Genomic DNA, 24,311 nt, shown 5'->3' with positions numbered 1-24,311 from the left:
ATCTTTTTTTCTTATGTTTTCTTTTAGAAGTCTCATAGTTTTAAGTTTTACATTTAGGCCCCTGATCTATTTTAAGTTAATTTATTTTTGTATATAATGTGAGATGTGGACTGAAGTTCATTTTTCACTTACTTTTTTTTTTTTTTTTTTTTTGCATATTGACAGCCAATTGTTCTGGTGTCATTTGTTAAAAAGACTATCACTCTGAATGGAATTGCCTTTCCCCCTTTGGTGCAAATCAATTGACCATACACATATGGGTCTATTTCTGGACTCTCGATTCTGAACCACTGACCTGTGTGTCCATTTTGCCACCAATACACACTGTCTTGATGACTTATCCCAGTAATTCTCAACTGGAAGTGGTTTTGCTCCTCCAGAGGCAAACTGCACACCTGAAATTATACTCTTGCTTCTTCCTTTTCCCGTTCTACTTTCTCCACTCCCTTCCTGGTTTGTCTTGGGAATGCAACTTAATAAATCATTCACGTGAATTCCTTATCTATGAGTCTTCTTGTGGGGCGCCTAACCTAAGACAGGAAAACAGTACAGTGCCTAAAGCATTGTTAGTACTCAGCAAACATTAGCTCCTATGACTATTGTTAGTTTTCCTCACTTCATTTTTTTTGGAAGGGAGACCTTTTACAAAAGTGAGAAATTATGCCAGTTTGCAGCATTCCTTTGGACAGGCTATAACCTTCTAGTAGTATTTAACTATCTTAGTATAATACTTATACTTAGTAACTAGGTATAATACAATCTTTGATTGGTATTACAAGAATGGTGTGTGTTCATTCTAATTACCTAATGTGGCTGTCTTTTCTTTAACTTCTGAAATCTCAAATCTAGATTACACAGATCACAGTGTCAGCAGAAGGACTACAAAAATAAATGAAGAATAGCCATTGACAATCATGGCAAGGACTAAATACAGATTAAGACTTTGAGGTATCAAAAATCAATGCCAAAGATTCAAGATGTGTAGTCCCAGGGGAGGCTGGGAAATCCCAGGAGAGCAGACCCTCTATAGCATGCAATGGAAGCTAATCCAGTCTTGAGGTGTCTGACCTGGCCCCTTTCCAAAGACCCAAGAATAAAGGGATTACATGTAGCACCAGTTCAGATGTAAAGACTATTCCAATTTTGGTCTTTACAACCTAGAAGAGATGTAACAAAGTAGAAAAGGGTACAAAAGAGAGCAGAGAGACAGTCACATAATTGGCAAATTGAACCTCTGAGGAAAGGTTAAATGAGTTTGGTTTGTTTACCCAGGGAAAGAAAGGCCAAAGGTCTACTTAATACTTGTCTTCAAGGATTTAAAGTTGGTATCTGACCAGATAGGCTATGTGTGCAGGAAACAAAATGAACTCCCCAAGCCCGCCGCATAAATAATTGAAGAGTTAGGATGGAATGTGAAATTGAGATTCAAAATAGGAAGAATTTCTTGATTCAGGAGTAATTAAAGTTCGCAAAAGTCCACACCTGGTAGTGAAATTTCTGTTCCCAAGGGTCTGTGAAACATAAACACAGTGCCAACCGTGAGCAGAAGTGGACGTTTGTTGAGTGGTGTCTGAAAATCCAAGAAGGGTCCCATCATTAATGTGCCTAGATCTGTCTGACCTCAGCTGTCGCTGCACCAGCTGCTGTTCAGATCAGCATTTGAGAAGCTGGAGGCTATGCCCGCCTTTCTCAACACTCAGCTGGCTGAAGAGCAGCTGAGAGGATCACCACCCATAACTGTGTTTTTCATTTACTGGATGTATCAGTTAGTTTCCACTCCATAACAAAAAACACCGAAACTCAGTGGCATAAAATAATTATTTTTTTTTCAGGTGAGTTTGGGCATCTCGGCTTCAAGCTGTGGCTGCTGGATTGGCTCTGCTTCGTAAATGTTCGTGGTAGAGCCTGAGTGAAGGGGAAACAGCGACCCAGGGGAACGCACTCCTGATGGTGGTGGGTGAAGTACAAAAGAGAGAGCAAGCAATCCCCACTGCACAGGCGCCTTTCAGGCCCTGGCTTGCATCACTTTACTAACATCTCACTGGTCAAACTCGAAGGCAAGACAAAGGAAAGTACACTCGGTCTTTTGCGGGAGGCACTGCAAAGATACAGGACAAAGGCTGTGGATATAGAAAGGAGGAAAGGATTGGGGACTATAATTCTAGCTACCTCCTGCAGAGAGAGGACAGGTCAATTTATACAGGTGGCTTAGATCTGGAAGACTTGGCATTTAGGTGCCAGTTGTTACCAGAGTGGGACATACTCAGGTGTGTTCTTCCTTGCATTGGCTGAACTAAGCTTCATTCCTCATATTGGCCATAGAAATGACCTTGCCCCTTGACCCTGTTTTAGAAGGGGGAGGACCAGAGGCCAGGCCATGAGCCAAGGATTACTCCAGGCTAGAGTGTCATCTCTACCTTTCCCCATCCTCCAAATCCCTTCAAAGCGGAAGCCTACCTCCTATATTTTAATCTGAATTAATGGTATCACAATGTACCCAGTCATCCAATTCAGAAATCTGCACTTCACCCTGACTTCTTCTTTTTTCTTCGTCCCTTCATACAATTTAAGTCCCTTGAATCTACAACTGAAATGACATACTCTCCCACTCTCTCTGTTACCTTCCTCATTGAGATATTCATTGTCTCTCACTTGGGTAACTGCCATGACCCTAGTTCATCCGCCTGCCACTGTCCTTCACCTCCTTGGTCCACCTGCTACATTGCAGTCCATTTCCTTCGGAAAAAAACAAACTAGATCATGTCAAGACCTGCTTTAGCAAAAGCCAAAAGATAAGTTTTTTTTTTTAAAAGGACAAACTCCATAATCTCTATCATGGCGTTCAGGGACCTCCAAAATCTTGCTTCCTCTCCAGCTTCATCTCATCTCAACCCACCTGGACTCCAGTCACACTGGGGGCCACACATTCTTTAAACATGCCACTCACATCAACAAATTATTGTATTTGTCTCTGCTAGTCCCTATGTTTGGAATACCCTTCCATACATCCTCTGCCAGACAAAAATTTCTAGCCATTATCATCAAACATCGTTGTCGTTTTAGAATTCATCATTCTCTTTTCTGTGTTCCCTGGAGAATAGTGAGTAGCCTACAGTCCAGCACTGCACACATTTGTGCAACAGCAAATTAGGAACAACAATAGCTTGGAGTGTAGTGAAATATAACGAAATAAAGTGAAGAACTTCAGTGAAGAACTAAAGCTTGACCCTTGAGAGCAATGACAGAAAAAGAGAATGATAACTCTCTGTAACAGTGTGTCAGCCTTGGAATAAAACACTAAGCAAATGGCCTAGCATGGGACCAGTCTTGGACACCAAAAGGACTGAGCAGGCAGATACAGAACCAGGACATAAGCCGAGAAGAACTAGACCCCACCAAGATGGCAGCCATCCCCTTGGGCAACACTGTTAGCAAGATTGCTCACATTATGATTAAATTTTAGTTAGCTCTGCGTATTAGTTATGGCTTAGTTATTAAACTTTAATACTGAGTACGCATGTATAATCAATATGCATATATGTATTACTATCTATTTAGTATATTACATCTAAACTGTTTTGTGGTGGGTCCAACCTGGCTATTTAATCCTTTTTGTTGTTTTTTATTAAGTCCTGGTCAGAAAACTGTTTAATTTTACCAATGTTAGAATGGACCCAACTCTAAATTAAAATAAGAACCTAATGGTCAGAGCACACAGGCCAGACACATCATTACAGAATGGGATGGCTGAACAACAGTGTTTCCTTTTTGGGTGAGCCACATATAATGATAGTTTCTAACACAGTATCTTAAGGTTCCTTACAGTTCTACTTAGTCATGAAAGCTGCAAGACCAGACATCACCTTGCGTCCACTATAGAACCCAGTGCTGTGTCTGGCACACCATAGGTACTTACTCAGCAGATGCCCACTGATCTGAATTGCACTGGTACCAGAAGGATGCCCACTGACACAGCTTGGTCTGGGCTGAAGATGGATGTGCTTCCAGAAGGGTGATGCTAGGCTCCTCCTTGGACCAGAGCCTCAGGGAGTTGCTGTAGCTACAGCTAGTGAATGGAGCAGAGGGTGGGGAGCGTGCGTATGGCAGAGAATTCATTATTTCCCACAACACACCTTAGCACATTTCTAGTCTGTCCAGCTTCTGGGAGGATGAATAATTAAAAGGCAATGGTACATGTCCAAATCAGGTGTCCATGCCCACAGTGTTGAATAAGGTGAAGCAGCCTGGAATTTTTATTCTGGGTTTTAGATTTTTTTTTTTCTCTTCTCATTCTTTAGTTAATCCACCTAGCTGGGTGCAATTATCTGCCACAAATTGTAGAAGTAAATTCAAGCCTTTCTATCCAGCACCAATACTTTTCATGCCTTAGAGCATACATTTTTTTTTCACAATATGTAGCATTAATACATGATTTTTCTTCTGCCTGATGCAATGAATAATCTCAAAGTCACTATCCTGTGTTAGTTGAAGGTAGGGGGAGCTATAAAATGGGACTAAACTCACATGGAATTAGCCGATGAATCCACTGTATCCATCATTCTAGCTCAAGTAGGGCTGCTCTGCAGCTCAGGAAACATAAAAAGACCCACGAACAGCAATTCCTTTCATGGTAGTGGTACTTTACGTGGCAATAATAATAACATACAATCAGTCACACCACCCCCAAACAACACATTTATGGGGTAAGATAACATCAAACTGGATCAGTGTGAAAATTTGGCCTAATATCACTTGCTTAGACCCAAATGTCTTTCAGACAACATACTTTAAGATGTTAATGCCATTTTCTGTGGGTAGGAGGACAGATGTGAGATGTCCTTTTGTGTTTCAGGGGTTTGTTGGAGGAACGCTGGATAGCAAGACTCCGCGTGGGCCAGAGCACTGGACGTTTTGAAGGGGCTCTAGGTATGAACTAGAAAAGGAAACTCTTGCCCCCTGTATTTTTCAAGTAGCTGAAAGTAAATTAAAAACAAATACTCCTATATTTATCAATTCCTACATTTTCCAAGATATCCAGGTTTTGAGTGGATAATTCAGTTTAATAAGCTTGTAGTTGGAAACCCCTTTTGTATACAAGCACTGTGCTAGGCATTCACGGTAAAGCAGAGATGAAATTACATTTAGAAGAGGGAGATCATGTAGACAAAATGCTGGGGTAAGAGATGAAAAATGCTTTGCTCTAGGGTTCTGAGGAGAGGGGCAGAATACCCAGGTGGAGGGAAGGAGCAGAGACTCACGCAGCCACCGGTCATCTCCTCTTTGCAGGCACCAATGTCTGGCATGAATCAGTGAATGAATCCATGATGTGTTTTGTCTGGGCGAGATCAACCTGGTTTTTAATCTACAGAAAGAGGGAGAAGAGGACATTTCAGATGGAGGAAAAAAATACGGGCAATGACACAGCAGGAAGAAAGTTCCCTGTAATACTGGAACAAAGCGTGGTTCTGTATGATTGGAAGAGGTTTCACAGAATAGGAGTGCCCTGAAGTCACGCTTTGTCAGGACTATAAAGTCGAGATGAGGAACTTATATTTAATTCAGGGAGAGCAATCAAAATTGGCAAATGATGTGATTTGAATAGGGCTTCGGGAAGATGGATGTATTCTTGTAGTGAAGCACGTGGCTTTGGGCCGAGAGTCTTGGCCTCCAGTCTTAGTGATCCCATACATGTTACTTAATCTCTCTAAGCCTCAGATTCTTTATTAGTAAAAGGGAGATAGTAAGTCCACCTTGAAAGTACAAACCCATGGACCTGAAAAATACCAACTCCAGAATAAGGTTACCTTCAGGGAGAGAAGGTTGGGAACAGGTCTGGGGAGAAAGACATAAAGAGAATTTTAGCTTTTGCCAAAACAAATACAGCACAAGATGAGCATTATCAATTCTAGATTTTGAGAACATTTATATGACTTTCAACTGTTCTAAATGTTTGAAATATTTTATAAATAAATAAGTCCAACTTATAGCCATGGTTGCTAGACATTCTGTTTATCAAGTGTGTGCCACAGGCCCTGGCATACAGTGAAGGTTTCATAAATTAAAGCTATTTCATTGTTGTTTTTACAATGTTGTTTGTGCAATGAGCTCAGTGGAATAGAAAGCATGGAACGGACGAGAAATGGCAGAATACAATCATGGGGGTTCGGAGGGCTTCCACTTACAGCCAAGATAGAATAATAGGGAATAGATTCGTCTTCCCACCTAAAATAACTGAAAAAATGGACAAACACATGAAACAGTCTTTCAAGACAGTGGACATCAGACAATGAAGGACAGTGCTCTCAGAAAGATGGGAAACAAATGAGGTGAGTCCTATGATTACCCCCCGTTATTTCTTGGAGAAAGTTTCCAGGCCTTGGAGCAGGAAAGGAAAAAGAACTCTGGTGGACCCCAGTGGCCTTCCTGTGTTGAGACAAAAATGGGGGTGTAGGGAGGTCAAGCTCCCAAGCCCCTGGCATCTGCAGGGGAGAATACAAAAGAAGACAGGACTCGGGGGCGGGGGTGCTGTAGAGGATGTCTCTCTCACATTCAGCTGAATAATGAGCAGGGGCTGCATGTAAGGAAACCACTCAAGGCCAAGAAAAGAGTCATCCAAGAGGATTAGAGGGAACAGCCCTTAAGACCTTACACAGGGCCAGGAAGACTGCAAGCTCGCTCCAGCAAGAACAGAAAACGTCGTAATTCACAAGGCATAAGGCAGAGTGCTCGGAAGGGTTTTACTTCACTACTGGAGAAAAATTAATCCTGGACTAAGTACTGCTCTGGTTCTGCCTAACAAAGCTTTATAGCAAGACCCCAAAGAATCAAACCATTTCTAATTTCCAAGTAACTTAACTGTATTCCAGAACAAAGCTCACAGATATTTATAGGAATATAAAAGTACACAGAATCCATACAAGGTAAAACTCAGGATATTCAGGGATTAATCTAACAAAAGATGAATACCACTTGTATATGGAAAACTACAAAACATCGCTGTGGTTAATTTAAGCAGACTTGATAAATGGAGAGACATAGTCTGCCCATGGATCTGAAGGCTTGTTATTCTAATACACCTGTTTTCTCCAAGGTGATCTACAGATACAGTGCAATCCCAGTCAAAATCCACAAAATTTGTATGAAAATGCAACAGACCTAGAATAGCCAGTTCTTTCAAAATGAAGAACAAACCTTACACTTCTTGGTCTCCAGGCTTATTATGAAGATACAGTAATCAATGTTATATTGACACCCTCGTAGACAAACTGATCAATGGTACAAAAGTAGAGGGTAGAGTGACTCACAGATACATGGTTGATTGAGTTCAACAGAGCAGAGAGAGTTTCATTAGAGTTTCCAAGAAATGGTGTAGGACATTGTGCTATCCACGTGAAAAGAGAAAAAAAGGAATTTTGATCTATACCCCAAGCTACATACAAGAATTGACTGAAGATACACCAGAGACCTAAATGTGAAGCCTGTAACTATAAAACGTTGGGAAGGAAACATAGAAGAAAATCTTCATCATCTTGAATTAAGAAAAAATGTATTAGACACAACACCACAAGTGTGATCTATAAAAGAAAAAAAATAAATTGGACTCCATCAGAATTATGAGCTTCTGTTCAAAAGCACCATGATGAGAATCAAAAGATAAGTCATGGGCAGGGAGAAAATATTTGCAGATCATATATCTGGCAAAGAGCTCATATCCAGGATACATACAAAGAGCCCTCAAATGTAGTAGTAATAATAACAATAACAACAACAATAATAGCAATAATAATAATAATAAATTTGTTTAATAAGTAAATTAACATTTTAGCAAAAGAAAACATTTTGCTTCACAAAAGAGCACAATAGCAAATAATCACAGGAAAAGATCAGTATCATTCTAAAATGTGCCAAATAACCTTTGGTAACAGGAAGCAGTTGGTGGTTGACTGGGATGGGGAGGACATCCCAGCTGGGAAGGAGAGCCTGAGGCAGTCTCTCAGGGTTATGGTTATGTTCACTATCTTGCGTGTTTCATGGATATAGTCAAAATTGATCAAATTAAAGAGTTTATTGTATGTCAGTTGTATCTCAATAAAGCTATTGGCACAATTACAGAGAATGTGCTCTTGAGGGCAGGAAAGAAAAGGAAGAAAACAAAGATGACTCCAAGATAATGTCAAGGTTTCAACTCTGAGTGGCTGATGAAGATGGTGAGTCCATCTAAGAGAAGCGAGAGGGGAAGAGACACTGGTAGAAGACGATGATAAGTTCTTTTTGGGACACGCTGACTTTGAGATCTGTTGGGGATATACAGGTAGAATCCGGTCTAGACTTTCTGAGGGTCACGGGCTGCAGATAAGGATGTTGAGACCCCATTACCTACTTTATAATAAAGTGATTATTGGATTCCTGCAAATGGGTGAGATTACTAAGGTGAAATGGAAGTGCATGAAACTTGGAGGAATTCCTACAATACAGGGTAGAGGATGAGGAAAGACTTAAAGTGACATGGAGGCAAAGATTGGTAAGGTAGGAAATGCAGTATTAATTGAAGTCACAAATTCAAGTCTTGAAAGGGGCTCAAAGATTAGTCACTAGCATCAACTGCATCATCATCATTAAAGTTGAGGAGGAGGAGAACTGAGAAAAAGGTCATAGATTATTAGTATCTGAATTGAAAAAAACAAACAAAGAACAAAAGCAGAGAACCCTGCTTTGATAGGATTTTTAGAGACCAAAGCCTGCTTTTGTGGGGTTAGATACAGTGGTCTTAAATAGACAGGCATACATAACCTTTATTATTTTTTAAGAATATAGATGGCAAGTAGTTTGTGGAGATCCAGGGTCAATGAAAGTATTTTCTCCTAGAGTTTGGATAACGTGAGCATGCTTTTAGAGGGGAGAAAGTAGCAGGAGGAGAGATTGTAGATGTAAGCCAACAAGATCCCACACAGTGTTTCTCATACGTGGCGACACATTAGAACCACCTCAAGAGCTTTGAAGAAACACTGATGCCTTGGTGAGTCAAACTGGAATACCTGGTTGGAACAAAACCTGTGGGGCTTCAGTCATCTCAAAGTAGGGAGCAAGAGCCTGGGTAGATATGCTGAGGGGAAAAGGTTTCCCCTTCCAGTGTGACATGGCCACTTGGCTCAGGAAAAAAAGGCTCCTCTCCATGGAAAGAGGAGGCGGAGGAGGGAGACAAGACGCTTTCTATAGCTCTTACCCCTCAGCTTCCACTTACAATTATCCTTGGGGTCACGGTCAACAGGGGAAATTGAGCCCTTCAAAGAGAAGATGTAATTGTAAAGCATCTCCTCTGGTCCTTTCTCTGGATGTTGAAGGTCACGCCAGCCAGTTTCTGCTTCAGCCATAACCAAGTTAGAGCTGTCAGGGAAAGCCCAGCCACCCTCATCACTGCCAAGGGTCACCCCAAGCAATAAAACCGTGCAGCTCAAAGCCAGTCCATTCTCTGCAACCTGCAGAGCGCCAGGCTATGTCATCTTGTCTTAAAGACCCCAGGCTTCTGTGCCTTTTTTTTTTTGTTCTTCTTTCTGGTTTTGGTGGATTTTTAAGCACTTTCAACACCATGAAGCTGGTATTGTTTGCTGTTGGTAGGTGACTGGTACCTTGCAGAGATGCAGAATAGAATCGGGGCGGGTTCCTCCTCTTACATGCTACGGGCAAGTGTTTTAATTTCTCTGAGCCTACTTCTAGGTCTTTATTTATAAAATAGAAATAAATGATGCCTATTTTTGTGTTTGTGCATATGTGAAAAATAGACTTTCTATTGTCCATCTGTCCATCTATCTGTCTGTCTATCTGTCGCCCTGTCACCTATGGGAGGATGGGAGGCATAGTGACACTGTGGGCACACAGTGAATTCTAGCTGTTATTAGTATCCCCTTTCATGCTTTTAAATGTCCTTACAATCTTTGAGACCGGCAGTTCTCAACATGTGCTCCCCAAATCAGCAGCATCACTATCACCTGGGGACACCTTAGAGATACAAATTATCTTACTCAGAACTACTGGCTCAGAAACTCTGTGGGTGGGCCCCCGTGACCTGTGATCTGTCTACCAAGTTCTCCAGGTGACGCTAACGCACGCTGGAGTATGAGCCCCACTGCTCTAGGTTATCGGGCTGGCTAAAGAAAGCGGGGAACGAGGGCAGGCTTTTTCTTGCGCCACGGGGTTCTCAGCCTTGTCTTAGACAGCTGAGGTTCCCACCGTATAGGACCAGCAGCAGGTGCCCCTTGCAGCGCCCACCACACCGCACACTTTGTTATGGTTAACCTGGCATTGACTGAGGGCTTGTTTTAGGCCAGGCATTGGTTCTAACTAATGGTTTTTAATGCCTTTTGTGACTCTCTGATGATTTCATTTGCATTACCTACCTTCCCAAATGAATTTCCATGTTCTCATAGGGCAGGAACACAGGGTCTCACATAGCGTTTGCATACACCATTGAGCGAAATACATTATTGCCACATGTTAACTAGTTGATAGGATTTGCTAGAATTTCCTTTTTTTATCAGAAATGCGAAAGTTCTGAATAATGAATCAATATTTTTTCCTTGTGCCTTTTATGGTTTGAAACAGTAAGGGACACAGTCGAGTCCAGCTTATTTTTAACCTTCATCGTCTCCATCCTCCTCCTCCTAAATCCTTGCTCTCTATTTACCTTTGGGTTTGTCCTTGAAAGATGTCCGCTGGTGTAGCATCTGGGCTTCTGAGTTGGTACACTGGGTTTCTCAACTTCATCCGATTTCAGTTCCGTGCAATAAATAATAGCCATTTTAGCCAGAGTTTTAGCTATGAATAGCTTCTCTCCTCATAACTTCATCTTGTATTTATTGCTTAAAATGATAGATTGAAAGTCATCACCTAGCAACTGGCACATTTTTCTCTTGCGGTCCAGTTACTTGTAATGATTGACTATTGCTATTGCTCCACTGGCTCGTCCTGGTCAAAAACGGATATAATGCGTCTATAAATAGAGGTGCATTTACATACTCTTAGGATTATCAGTGCAACTTACTGAAATGAGTTCATTTGTACAAAATACCTTGTCTATCAATTTACTTCTCACATCTTCCAAAGGAGTAGCCGATTCCAGCCTATCCAGGATTTTATACTTATAGTACTTGATTAGTTCTGTTATCTCAAACCCCAGATCTCCTGTTGGAGACTGGCTTTTGTGTCTCTGTGAAGAAAGCAACCGAAAACCGAAAGCAAGAAAGAACACAAAAATTTTTATATCGCTTCATGCTCGTTTCTCGTATAGTGCTCCGTCACAAAAAATTAATGCTTTGTACTTTTAAAGAGCCCTTCATCCCCAAACCTCAAAGAACCTTATAAATAAGTAAGCATGATTATCTACATTTACAGGTTGGGAATGATGCACAAAGCTGTTAAAAGTGCATTGTGCATCATTGCCAAACTGAGCTCGTTTTAATTAAATGCATATAGAATTAGTTGATTTGGTGTTTTAAATATGTATACTAAGTTCCTCTAAGCCTCAGCAGACCATGGAGATTAACAAAGCTACCATAACGGTAAGCCCAAATTACTCTGGTCCTTTCTTCTTTCTACATAATTCAAGATCTCAGCTTTCTGCAGAGACCCTTATGTGTTTCTGGGGGTCCCCCAGAGGGTATCCCTTCTGTGTTCATGGACAAATGGCCTCTTCTGCTTCACTGAGCATCACTTCCCATTAGGTGCTGGGATGCAGTTTTTCCCCATTACCTTGCCAGACACCTTCCCAGAGTTAACCCGGCCTCCGAGATGCCCAAGGTGCAGTGTCCAGCGACCTTCAGGACCCTTCATGTCTACCCTTAGTGTCTACCCTTCATGTCATGTTCTGTTAGGAGGCAGCCCAAGGCAGGGCATCTGGAGCGCTAGTGCTTTGTAAGTGGCTTTTCTTTTCAAGGAATAAACAGTTGCATCACTTCTTACTCCTCCCCTTGGGGAGCTGGGCTCAGAGATGAGGCCTGATGACAAACATCACATTGGACTCAGATTTTGCATCTTCTGTGGTCTTGCCTGATGTTGAGGCTTGTGAAATATTTATGTTCAACAGGAGAATCCCAAGGCCTGATTGTATCAGGCCAGGTCCTGGGGAGTAGGAACTGCTCATCTCTTGCCCACAGATCAGCCTCCTCGCATGCACAGCAGGGTGTATGTGGAGAGACAGAGCTTGGTATCTGACACACAACCTCAGCATCAGATGGGCCAGCCTCTGACCTACGTGGATCAAGACAGCAAAACCACTCTCCCCTTACGTCGGCATAGACAAAAAGCTGAACACTATCCAAGCCACAAACACAGCTAACCATTTTAGCTAGAGGAGGGGGATGCTGTCAGGAAGCGGGGCAACACTATGGCTGAATATCTGAATAACTCTCATCTGGAATGAGGAAGCAATGGGGGGAGGCTGTAGCTATAACTGGGAAGAGGCTTTTGCCTCACTTCCCTGCAGCATCCAACCTAGAGCAAAGCCTCTCCCTTCTTTACCCCTTCCTCAAATTACGTACCACCAACCCGAAATCCTAGGAATAAATCCTTTGTGACATCTCCTTACTAAGACTGCCCAAGCTTTTCTAGTGTGTACATTCTTGTCCACTGTAATGAACAATAAACTCAACTGATCAACTGCCACCGTGTTCCTGGAAGTCTTTGGCTGGAGGACATTGACACCCAAGTGGGCACAATGGGCTGCCTTGCCCTTTGGGGTTTGGTTGGGTTGGGCCAATGAGGAACATGAGGTCAGGGTATTTCTTCCTCCACACCCTCCTTCTGCAGCCTGTGCCCTCTCTTTCTATATTCCAGGGACCACACAGTCTCGCCCTAAGACATTGTACCAGATCTTGTTGTATATAAATTCTGGTCACGCCTTTGTATATAGATAGAATCTTTATTAAAAGCTCTTCAACTATTCAATTTGAGAGTGCTGTCAATCTTTTGCTGGAACCAAAGCTTTCTTACTGGATTCTCTTCGTTACACTGTGATCCTTTTATCTCAGGACATGTGCTTCCTGAGATACCTCACGGTCCTCTTGCAAATAGACATCTGGCTTGCCTGCCTCCTCAGTTTGCCTGGGACATCCCGGGTAGGGCAGGATCCTGCTCTGACAACTTGTCCCTTTTGCTACTCCCTCAAGATTAATTAATAGGTTTAAGAAAGACCTTCAGATATTATTAAAATTCAAGATCAGCTGACTGGCAGGTCTTTCCTTTCCTTTTCTGACTGCTAAGTCAGAAAACTACACGTCAATTGTGAATATCAAGTCCTAGAAGTAAAAATTAGGATTATGATGACATATGCAGAATAAACCCATTTCCACTATTGAAAAAATACAAAGAATATTAAGCAAAACCAACAATGGGTCTAATCGCGGATTACCTAAGAGAATAATTGACCTCAACTGACACATTCAAAGATGTTAAGCATTTTACCACCTTTTTTTCTTTTAAAACCACTAATAGACTGATTACAAAGCCCAGAGTACACAGCAGACAAATTTCCTTTCCAGTAAGCTACCCAACAAGGAAATGCAGATCCTGGCACAGTATTTAAAGTTTTAGCGTGATATTGACTTGGTTTGGCTTTATTATTGTTTTATCAAAAATGATGCACTTTCTTTTTAAATACCTAATTTTGAAAACCCTTCCTACAGATGCAATTGTTTCAAAATTACATGTTGGAGCTACATTTCTTTGTTCCTGTGGGAATATATCTTCGCTCCTAGAATGTAAGTCAGTATGAAAATAAGATTTGCCTAAAGGAAATTGTTTTATAGCCAAGCTTCAGGAACACGTGGAGTCCATCAGTCAGACACAGCGACGTTATCAGCGGAATCCTGTGACTCCCCTCAGGCTCTTTCAGGGAGACCTTAAGGATGGTTCTGGGTGGCTTTAGAAGAGGAAATATGTACAGTTCCTGAAAAGGCTTAATTGTAATTTAAAAAGGATGAGGAAGACAAAAAAGGAATTCCCTACTTCTGTGCATCACCTTTAGGAACCACCTTCATTTTAACTAAACACATATATTTTCTAGCTAAAACAAATGCATATATCATGGAGATGAAATATTTTGCATGAATTTAAAATGAAACATGGGGCCGTCAAGGAAATTTCAGGTCTGTAATGGGCTGCTTTGGGTCATCAGACCCTGAGGAAACATTGAGGCTTTTATGTCTGCTAATAGGCAATATCTGCAGTTTATACCTGTTTTACAGAGGGGGCTCAGTTCATCTGAGATTTGGAAATGTGCAAGGGACTTACTAGCTGTGTGAGACAATTTACATAAAGTCCTCCAAGCCTCAGTTTCCTCATCTGGAGAAACAAACATACACTGAGCTCATAATCCTCTTGGGGAAATTAAATGCCCTCCATACTGAGAGGGCTTAGCGCAGTTCCGGGCCTCATAGATCCCACTATTGCAGATGCATTAATTTAATATTTTGATTTGAAAACTGATATCCCTTATAAAACGTGGAGGGGGCTTAAAGTCATCTTTAAGATACCATATTTTATGAGTCGATGTATACTTGGCAAATTCTCTTTTTTTTTTAGGAATACATCAGGTATTTCCCAAACAATAAAACCAATCAATTTAATTAGCTGTAACTTTTGGAGAAGTATGTAAGGCATACTAATGTAAAACTAAACCCAACCCTTACATTTCTGGTTAATTGATTTCGACAAGGATGCTGAGACAATTCAATGGGAGAAAGCAGACTTTTTAACAGATGGTTTTGAGGCAACCAAATATCCACATGCAAGACAATGTCGTTCGACTCCTACCTTCACATCACACACAAAAATGACTCAGAATGGATCATGGACCTAAAAGTAAGTGGTAAAACTATTAAAGTCTTTGAAGATAACATAGGAGTAAGTCTTCATGACCTCAGGTTAGGCAACAGTTTCTTGGACAGGACAGCTATGAAATAATTGAAAAAAATATATATTGGTTTCTGCCTCCTGTTTCTGGCACAGAGCTTCTAAAACTCTTGTCATCTCCCAGGTGATAAGAGCACTAGCAGCATCTTTAGTTCTAATGTCTGATCTTTGGCGGTGATTCTGACGTCAGAACACAGCTCCTAAACCCCTTGGAATTTCCTGGGTGGTAGGAGTATCTTTTGTTCTAATGAGACAATGCTTGGTGGATTTCTGGGCGGAAAGTGGTCTCCAAAAGACGAAGCCATGATTACAAGCTTGGAACTTTCAGCCCCACCCCTACCTTCCAGGAAGAGGAGATGGGGCTGAGAACTGAACTAATGATCAATCATGCCTACGTGATGAAACCTTGACAAAAATCCCCAAAGCACGGGGTTTAGAGAGCTTCCCGGTTGGTGAACACCTCTGTATGCAGGGAGGGTCACCCATGCCAGCTCTATGGGGACAGAAGCTCCCTTGCTCAGGGCTCTCCCAGACCTCGCCCTATGTATTTCCTCATCTGGCTATTCATCCATCTCTTTGATCATATCCTTTAATAATAAATCAGCAAATATAAGTAAGTGAGTTTTTTCTGAGTTCTGTGAGCTTCTGTAGCAAATTAATTGAACATAAGGAGGGGATTGTGGGAACCTCCAATTACAGCCAGTTGAGCAGAAGCATAGGTGACCACCTAGACTTGAGACAGACATCTGCAGTGGGGGGAGAGGCCTTGCTTGTGGAATCTGACACTGTCTCCAGGTAGATAATGTCAGAATTGAGTTGACTTGTAGGACACTCAGCTGGTGTTGGAAAATTGGTGCAGAGGGAAAAAAAAACCCCACACATCTGGTGTTAGAAGTTGAGAGTATGGTAGTAGTGTGAAAAACACACAGAAGGAAGAGTGAGTATTTCCAGCTCAACAATGAAGTGCAAGTGACAAAAAAAAAAAAAAAAAAAAAAAGAGCAATTAGACTGTATACCAAAACCGAAAACTTTTGTGCTGCAAATGATACTATCAAGAAAGTGAAAAGGCAACAGGCAGAAAGAGAGAAAATATTTGGAATCATATATCTGACAAGGGACTTGTCAACCAAGATACATAAATAACTCACAGCTCAATGAGAAGACCAATTACCAAATTAAAAATGGCCTAAGGATGCAAGGAGACATTGCTCCTGATAAGATATGCATGAGACCAACAAGCACGTGTGAAGATGCTCAACGTGATTAACCATTATGGAAATGCAAATCAGAACCACAATGCATTACTGCTTCATACCCACTAGGATGACTATCATAAAAAATTCACACAATGTTGGTGAGGACATGGAGAGGTTGCAACTCTCATACACTGCTGATGGGGATGTAAAATGGTTCAGCCACTTTGGAAAACAGTCTGGCAGGTCCTCAAAAAATTAAACATATAGTTACTATATGACCCAGCAATGTCAGTCCTTGGTATATACCCAAGAGAAACAAGAATGCATATCCACGCAAAAACTTGTAGATGAATGTTTATAACAGCGTTATTCATAATAGTCAAAAGTGGGGGAGGGTATAGCTCAATTGGTAGAGTGGGTGCTTAGCATGCACAAGGTCCTGGGTTCAATCTTCCACGGACCTCCATTAAGTAAATAAATTAATAAAAATAAATAAATAAACCTAATTATCTCCCCCCTCAAAAAAATAGAAAGAAAATGTGAAAAGTGGAAACAATCCAAATGTCCATCAGCTGATTCATGGATAAACAAAATGTTGTGTATTCATATAAGGAAATATTATTTGGCAATAAAAATGAATGAAATACTGATACGTGCTACAACACGAACTTTGAAAACATTACGCTATGTGAAAGAAGTCAGTTACAAAAGATCACAATTGCATAATTTCATTCACATGAACTGTCCAGGACAAGCTAATCTATAGAGACAGAAAGTAGATCAGTGGTTGTAAGGGGCTGGGGGAGGAGGAGGGTTGGAGGGAACCGGGAGTGACTGCTAATGAGTACAGAGTTCCTTTTTTGGGTGATGAAAATGTTCTAAAATTAGATTGTGGTAGATGGTTGCACAGCCCTGTGACTATATTTAAAAACATTGAATTGTGTACTTAAATAGGTAAGTTACGGTATATTAACTGTATCTTAATAAGGCTTTTTTAAAAAGAAAGAAAAAACCCCCCACAAAGACTTATATGTAGACTTTCTAGTCAGTTTCCTCAGCATAGGTTTCTAAAATATAAAATGTATATTTGATCATTGCATTGGTTTAACTTAACACTGAATTTATTGTACAGAAAGTCTGTAAGCCCGTTTGAGCAAATTGGAGACCACTGAAAATTTGGATGGGAATGTAATTACCTGAGTTAAGCCTTGATCAAAAGGCATTCTAGTCTAACTAGAGATACTGTTGGATTTTTAAATCAGTGCCAGCTCCTAGGAATTAAGCTTTCTGTTTCTTACATAAGATAGGAATGATGCTTTTCAACCTGCCTCTTCCTATCTGGCAAGTGGTATAGTATTGACTCATGGTATTCCTTGCAACGCTCGAAATTTTTTTTAGTTTTCACTTTCCATTCAAGTATTGATTGAAACAGGCCTCTGTGCAGCTTGCAAGGTGTTAGGCATTGTCAGGGTGCAGCGTCAGAGCTCTGGGGCCACCCGCTGTAATGGGTTTATTCTCTTTCTGGAGGTGGAAGTTCAGAAGGGCAGGCTAGTGGATTACGGAACAGAAGCACTGGCCTTAAAGGCCCTAGAGGCTTAGCTCAAAACCAGCGCCTCTAGAACCTCCATCTCAATGACAAAATAAGTCGCTGTCATTGTACATTACAAGGCTCCATCTTTTCAAGAAGTAAGCTCTGTTTTCTTTTATGTGACTATTTTGGGATGTGATTTTAACATATAGATATGTATATGCATACATATGAATATGGAACTCATTTGGCAATTAAAAATGCTGCCTGTTAGTAATTGTAATATTTTTAGATGGTTTGATGTATAGTGAAAAGGGCAAATTATTCTGAGTCAGGAAAACTGGGTTTAAATCTTAGCTCTGCCAGTTAAATTTGCTGGACTTTGGGGAAGTCACGTGAGCCTTTCTGGGTTTTGGCCCCCTCCTCTGTCAACAGGCTAATCATTTTACCTGTCTTGTGGGAGTCACCCGAAGGTTTCAATGGGGCAACGTTTGCCAAAGTGACTTTACGAAATGGAAAGAGTCTTCACAGTCATCTTCATTGCCTGTGGACTGTCTGATGTCCCCAGTGAGACTGAAATCTCCACGTTTTTGTAGCTCCACAGAGCTGATGGTGGACAGTCAAGTTAGATTTGCTGATTTGCTGGTTGTTTGGGGGGCCCTTTTTTTGTTGGGGGGTTGGAGGTGTTGAAGGCATCTTCCCCTGACTCATCCTTAAGGAGGCTGGGATGTGGTGTGACTTGAGGGCATGTGACGGGTCCTTCATTTAAAAGCTATGAATTGAGCGCTGCTTTGGTCTAGGTGCTTGGGGTAAGGAGGTTTACCAGTCTGCCAAAACTGCTCCAGGAGCTTACGTCCTAATGGAAAAAGAAGGTCCAATAATCTGTTAAATAAATAAGTACATAGTTTCAGAGAATGGGAGGTGCTCGTAGAAAAGAAAGCTAAAAATAAAGATAAAAGGATAGAAAGAAGGAATGAAGACTGTTTGTTCCCTTTTCATTTTGAACAATTTCAGATCTCTAGAAAACCTGACACGGCGGTATTCAATGAGCACCCATTTCTTCATTGCCTAAATGCCCCGTTATTAACCTTTGACCACACGTGCTTTCTGTCCGTCCTCTCCCTGTGCATGTCTTTATGTGCACGTGTATGCACACACGTGGGTTCTTGTTGCTGAACCACTCAGAGTAAGTGATAGATACCATGAAAGCATCCCTCAATCGTCCAGCAAGTATTTCCCAAGAATAGGATCTTTGCCTGTCTAACCACAGCACCGTTACGACTCTCAAAAAATTTAATAGGATACAGTAACATTATTTTATATGGAGTGAAATTCAAAATTTCCTCAACTGTTCCCCCTCACCAAAATCCATTATCACTGTTTTTGTTTTGTTGTTTGTGTGTGTGGGAGAATGGTTACCTGTGTAATGAAAAAAGACTTTCCTACCCATGTGGCATTTGAGGAAAACACAGAATGCTGAGAAAGACACAGTTATGTGATCTGGTACATGAGCCTTCCAGGCATGGGGAAAAGCAAGGTGGGAGGCCCTTTCAGAAGCCCAGGTAGGAGACACGCACGCAGGCTTCTGTGCTCCCATCTGGTGTGACCAAACTGCCATAAACCCATCTCAAAGCCTCTCATCCACCTGTTCCCAAGCTCAACTCAAACTGTCATAAATCTAAAAACTTGAAACCATCACACAGAAGCACTTCCTGCCAACCCGCCATCCAGTTTTGACCATCCAGGTGTGTTCAGGCAATTCCAGGGATCCTTTTCTTTTCTTTTCTTTTCTTTTCTTTTCTTTTCTTTTCTTTTCCTTTCTTTTCTTTTCTTTTCTTGTCTTTTCTTGTCTTTTCTTGTCTTTTCTTGTCTTTTCTTTTCTTCTCTTTTCTTTTCTTTATCTTCTTATTTTGTAAAAATAATTGGGAAATGTAACAATCAATATTTTGAGACTAGAGTGAAGACGTGGAAGTACCCTCAGTATGATGTAGGTATGACTTGAAATGATATTATTAATGTCAAAAGTGGTAACTCTTATTTCAAACTAAACAACTCCATACTCAACTGAGAATGAAAAGAAGAAAATGTAAGCTCATGTACACAATTTTGGAAACATCTCCTGGAAAAGTGAAGGGCGATTAAGAGTTACATACTATGTTTTAGATCTTTTGGAATGAAGCATCATCTAATAAAGCCTACCGTATGATTTTTCAAACATTTAAGGTTTTTTTTTTTTTTATTACACATTTCTCATATTAAATTAAGGTAAATAATGCTCACTGCTGCAGCAGACAAATCCTGAAATCTCAGTTTAGGCAACATGGTTCTATTTCTTGCTCATGTAATGTCTGAGGCAGGCGAGCATCTCTCCTTAGAGCCTCACCATCTGGGATGTGTGGCCTCCAAAGTGGCCTTGGATGCTCAGAAGAGGAGGACAGAAGGAGACATTCTGGCTGCTCATTGCTTCTGCCAGGGATGGGGGAGTGTCATCACTTCTGTTGACAGTTCAGAGGTGCCTGCCAGTCCCATGACTGGGCAACGTAGAGAAGTCCTTGGAATAATTAGTCAAAATCAGCGGTATCTCCATGGATATTATATGCTAAAGCAGGAAGTCTGCAGGGACACCTGATGTGGTGGCCATCGGACTAGGGGCAGTGTCTGGAGTAGGAGAAGAAAAGCATTGTCTTCTCTTTGCTAAGAGAAGCTTCGCCCTTCTAGAAAGCTTCCTTTTTTCCTTCCTCTTGGCCTCAGGTCTCGTCCCCTGCCTGTTGAAGACCAACTCCTTACTACAGAGTGGGGCCCAGGTGAGAGGCCTTCTGCTGATGGCTCAAGTCAAATTCTGGTTTAAGCCAGAAGAGGCAAGAGAGGGTGTGTGTGGGCCACAGTCTGGCTCGTGCAGATATGGGTCAGGTAGGAGTCTGGGATCAAAACGGTGGGTACAAATAAGGTATGGATTGTCCTGGATGATTCCAAGTGCTCTCAGATTCCCGCAACAGCACAAGGCCAGGGGGGCTTTTGGAGAGCCCAGACCGACGTCTACCCTCACCGCCTGCTCTTGTCATCCAAGATGGACTACAACTCATGTGAAGAGCTGACTTTGGAAATACAATTCGGGGCTTCAGAGTACAGTTACTTTTGGAGGGTTTAGCCCAGTGCCTGGCAGCCTGGGGGAGGCTCTGTCCACTGGGCTCCGCTCTGGGCAGCCCCCCATGCCGGGCAGCGGCAATCAGCTTGCACGTCAGCCCCCTTCTCCGCGGCTCCGGTGGGGAAGCTGGTGCTGAAACGGCCCTTTGAACAGGATGCGGGCCAGCTTCGTCAGCCTGCTGTGTCCTGAATCTACTGCTCTGTCCCTCTGTCACTCAGAGCTGGCTGGAAATTCTGACTGCTTTCATTTGATTTTGTGGCACTTGAGAAATCTGTGACTGAGGCCCACGAAGTAAGAGACAAAGGTTTGGAATCATACAGACTTAGTGGCCGAGACTCAGAAATCTTCATGAGCACTTACATCTCCCGGGCACTCCCTGACCACGGGCAGATGGGACTCGCTCTACGAGGGAGCGATGGCTGGGAGCGTTTCTTATTTCTCTTCCTCTGCTCTGTGGGCCTTGCATCCAGGTCTTTCTGGTGCTAGAAACTTCACTGTCAGCCTGGGCCCCTGGGTCCTGTCAGGAGGACTATGGGGAGCCACCACCCCCAAACCTGAGTAAGGCATGTACAGGAAGGAAAAATGAATGTTTTGGTGCGCTAAGCTATCAGCATTTCAGATTTTATGACTAATGTAGGACTTATAATTGCATCTGGGCTCTGCCACTCGCTATTTTGGCCTCCATTTCCTCATCTGGAAAGTGGGGATCGTAACACCTACGGCAGAGACTGGTATTTTGTCTGCTGCGCGTCCATTCCTTCTGGGCAATGCTCCTCATACTCTAACTCCACAGGGTTCTTGTGGTGTCACTTCAGGCCAGCCAATCAGAGGGCTGCCATCTCTTGGACACACGGACTGGGTCAAGGGGTAGGCAAGTGACCCCCAGATGGCTAATGAGCGTCTACGTTCAGGGCAGGCTTGGATGTTGTAAGACAGGGCCTCTTCCTGTGAAGGCCTGGAGCTGTGAGACGTCACCTTTCCCATGCAGAGAAGACAGCAGATGGAAACTGGATACTGAGAGAAACAAGTTCCATCTAGCCCTGGACTTTCCAATACATCATCCAAGAAATCAATTTCTCTCTCACTCTCTCTCCCTTCTTTTTCCTTAAGGGAGTTTAAGTTGCACTTTAATCACTTGCAACTGAGAGTCCTGTTCAATGTCCCTACCTTTGACAGTTGTTATAAGGATGAAATAAAATGATGCATTAAAGCGCCTGCCCTGCAACAGGGATGTACCTGGAGATCGTCATACTAAGTGAAGTAAGCTAGAAAGAGACAGACAAATGCCATAGGATATCACTTATACGTGGAATCTTACAAAATGACACAAATGAACTTATTTACAAAACAGAAACAGACTCACAGACATAGACAACAAGCTTATGGTTACCAGCGGGGAAAGGGGATGGTGGAGGGATAAATTTGGGAGTTCAGGGTTTGCAGATAATAACTACTATATGTAAAACAGATAAACAACAAGGTCCTACTGTATAGCACAGGGGACTCTATTCAGTACGTTGTAATAGCCTATAATGAAAAAGAATAGGAAAAGGAATATATATATGTATATATATGTGTGTGTAACTGAATCACTATGCTGCACACCAGAAACTAATACGATATGGTAAACCAACTATACTTCAATAAAAAAATAAAACAAAACAAAACAAAACAAATAAATAAATAAAGTGCCTGCCGTCTTACAAGCGCTCCCAACATGATTGCTGTCGTGATGGAGGCTGGTTGCTAGGGAGCTCTGGTCGTGAGCACATTATCTTGCTTATTCCTTATTCTCGACCCTCTAGGCAGCCTGAAGATCTGGCTGAGCTCACAAGCTGAGATCACATGGCCGGGGTCCCCTGGAGCCCTTTCCGCCTGGTTGCACACAGTTGCTGCGCCCTTTGCTGCCTCTGGGGGCTGTGCTGAGACGCAGCTCTGTGAAGACTTTTACTGCATATGCTCTAGTGACATTGCCTCTGGCTTCACTCAGGGTCCCACCTAAAAAGATGCCGTAAGAAATTTTTCTCAAACGCATGTAGGAAGGAAAGCTTGACTCCCCTCAAGGTGGCCAGCTTTTTCACTCTTTTCGTCAGAGAAGACTGAATTCACACTCCCAGGGGTTGGAGGCATAGCCCTCAGCACAATGAGCACAGTTTCTTCTGTTTTATGTTAAAAATTCACGTGACTTTTTGTAGTCTTTTCTGCTAGACATCAATGTTTATTTTTATGGATGCTGTAAATCCTGTATCAGATTACTTTGATCGCCTCCGATGCTGACATGAAATTTATGGCTCCTCTTTAAAAACGATGGCCAGAGCAGCTAGGCTACACCCGGCATCCTTGTCTTGATTTTCTAATTGCTGCACAATTTCTCTGGTTCTGATTTTAGTTTATTTATAGCTTTCTACTTTATGGTATATTTTCTTGTGAATTGCCTCAGCTACTTTGTGGAAATAGATGGGTTATGAATAAGTAAAAGCATTCATATAAACATAAAAAAAAGAATTGGCAGGCTTGAAAACGATACCATATGAGTACACAGGATGTGTACTTGGTTTCCTTCGAATAGACATCTTACCCCTCCAACCTCAGCTGAATTGAAGGCGATACATTGAACAACAAAAAAAGGTGTTTAAATTTCAACAGAAACAGCGCCAAAAAAACAATAGCTAATATTCTTGTTATCCACAGAAAATCAAAAGTCCTAATTTGAAGAGCATACCGATTTGGGAGGACAGATGTTGGAATCAGCATTTGAAAGAGTGGGTCTATTTGCTTCCTTTTTTACCAAAGGCAATAAAGAAAAATATTTTTAACAGAAGTACTCATTATATTTTCGACTTCACACGTTGGGACAGAAACTATGTAATAGCAATCTTTACGACGTAGATCTAAAACCAAGTTATCTGGTCCTTCAGACACCCTTAGAAGCACTGAGAAGCTCAAAAATGCAGCCTGAGGCTACAAATCTAACGCCTGTTTATTTACCTGTCTCCCCTCCTGAGCAACATTCTCCAGGAGGACTGGACCTTGTCTGCACGATTTCCTGTTTTACTCCCAGGGCTGGCATGGTCCTCCCCATGGGAGGCACCCAGTAACTACTTGTGCAATGAATCACGACTATCTCCCCTCGTCCTGTGAGAGGAAATTTGCTGTGTACCGAGGGCCAAGCCGTTGCTGGTTGCATTCCTTCTGCTATCGTTTCTTCTTCACCAGTTGGATTCTGTACCATTACTTAAGGCAAGAATTCTTAAAATGGGATGAGATTCAGAAGGTCCTTGGACCCATTGCAAATGTATGGAAAGATTTGTATGTTGGGTACATTTTGTGACAAGAGCATCTGTAGCTTTCAGGAGGGTTTCAAAAGTGCTTGTGACTTTGAAGGTGTTAGTTGTTTAGTATAGTGCCATGTCCAGAGTCCATGCTTGGTTAATATATGTAGTCTGCTGGTTGAGATTTTGTGTTTCCCAGTCAGAAATACCTAAGTCAGCTGGGCGATCTGGCCTAAGAATTTAATCCCTTTAAATTCCCTTAATTT

General features: G+C 41.9%; 1 protein-coding gene across 1 annotated transcript in view; it reads right to left on the bottom strand.

Annotated features, from left to right (window-relative positions):
• Positions 1–5,104: 5,104 nt before the first annotated feature.
• The window catches only part of SAMD12 (sterile alpha motif domain containing 12), a 375,925-nt gene continuing 356,718 nt past the window's right edge, over positions 5,105–24,311 (bottom strand). Inside the window, exon 5 of the mRNA XM_032468097.1 lies at positions 5,105–5,362. Within this exon, the coding sequence (XP_032323988.1) occupies positions 5,358–5,362 (5 nt within the window). The 3' untranslated portion in view covers positions 5,105–5,357. The remainder of the gene's footprint in view (positions 5,363–24,311) is intronic.

This window comes from Camelus ferus, chromosome 25 (genome assembly GCF_009834535.1).
Source record: "Camelus ferus isolate YT-003-E chromosome 25, BCGSAC_Cfer_1.0, whole genome shotgun sequence".
NCBI lineage: Eukaryota > Metazoa > Chordata > Mammalia > Artiodactyla > Camelidae > Camelus > Camelus ferus.
The sequence above is the reverse complement of the archived record's forward strand: the minus strand, read 5'-3'. Positions and strand labels throughout refer to the sequence as shown.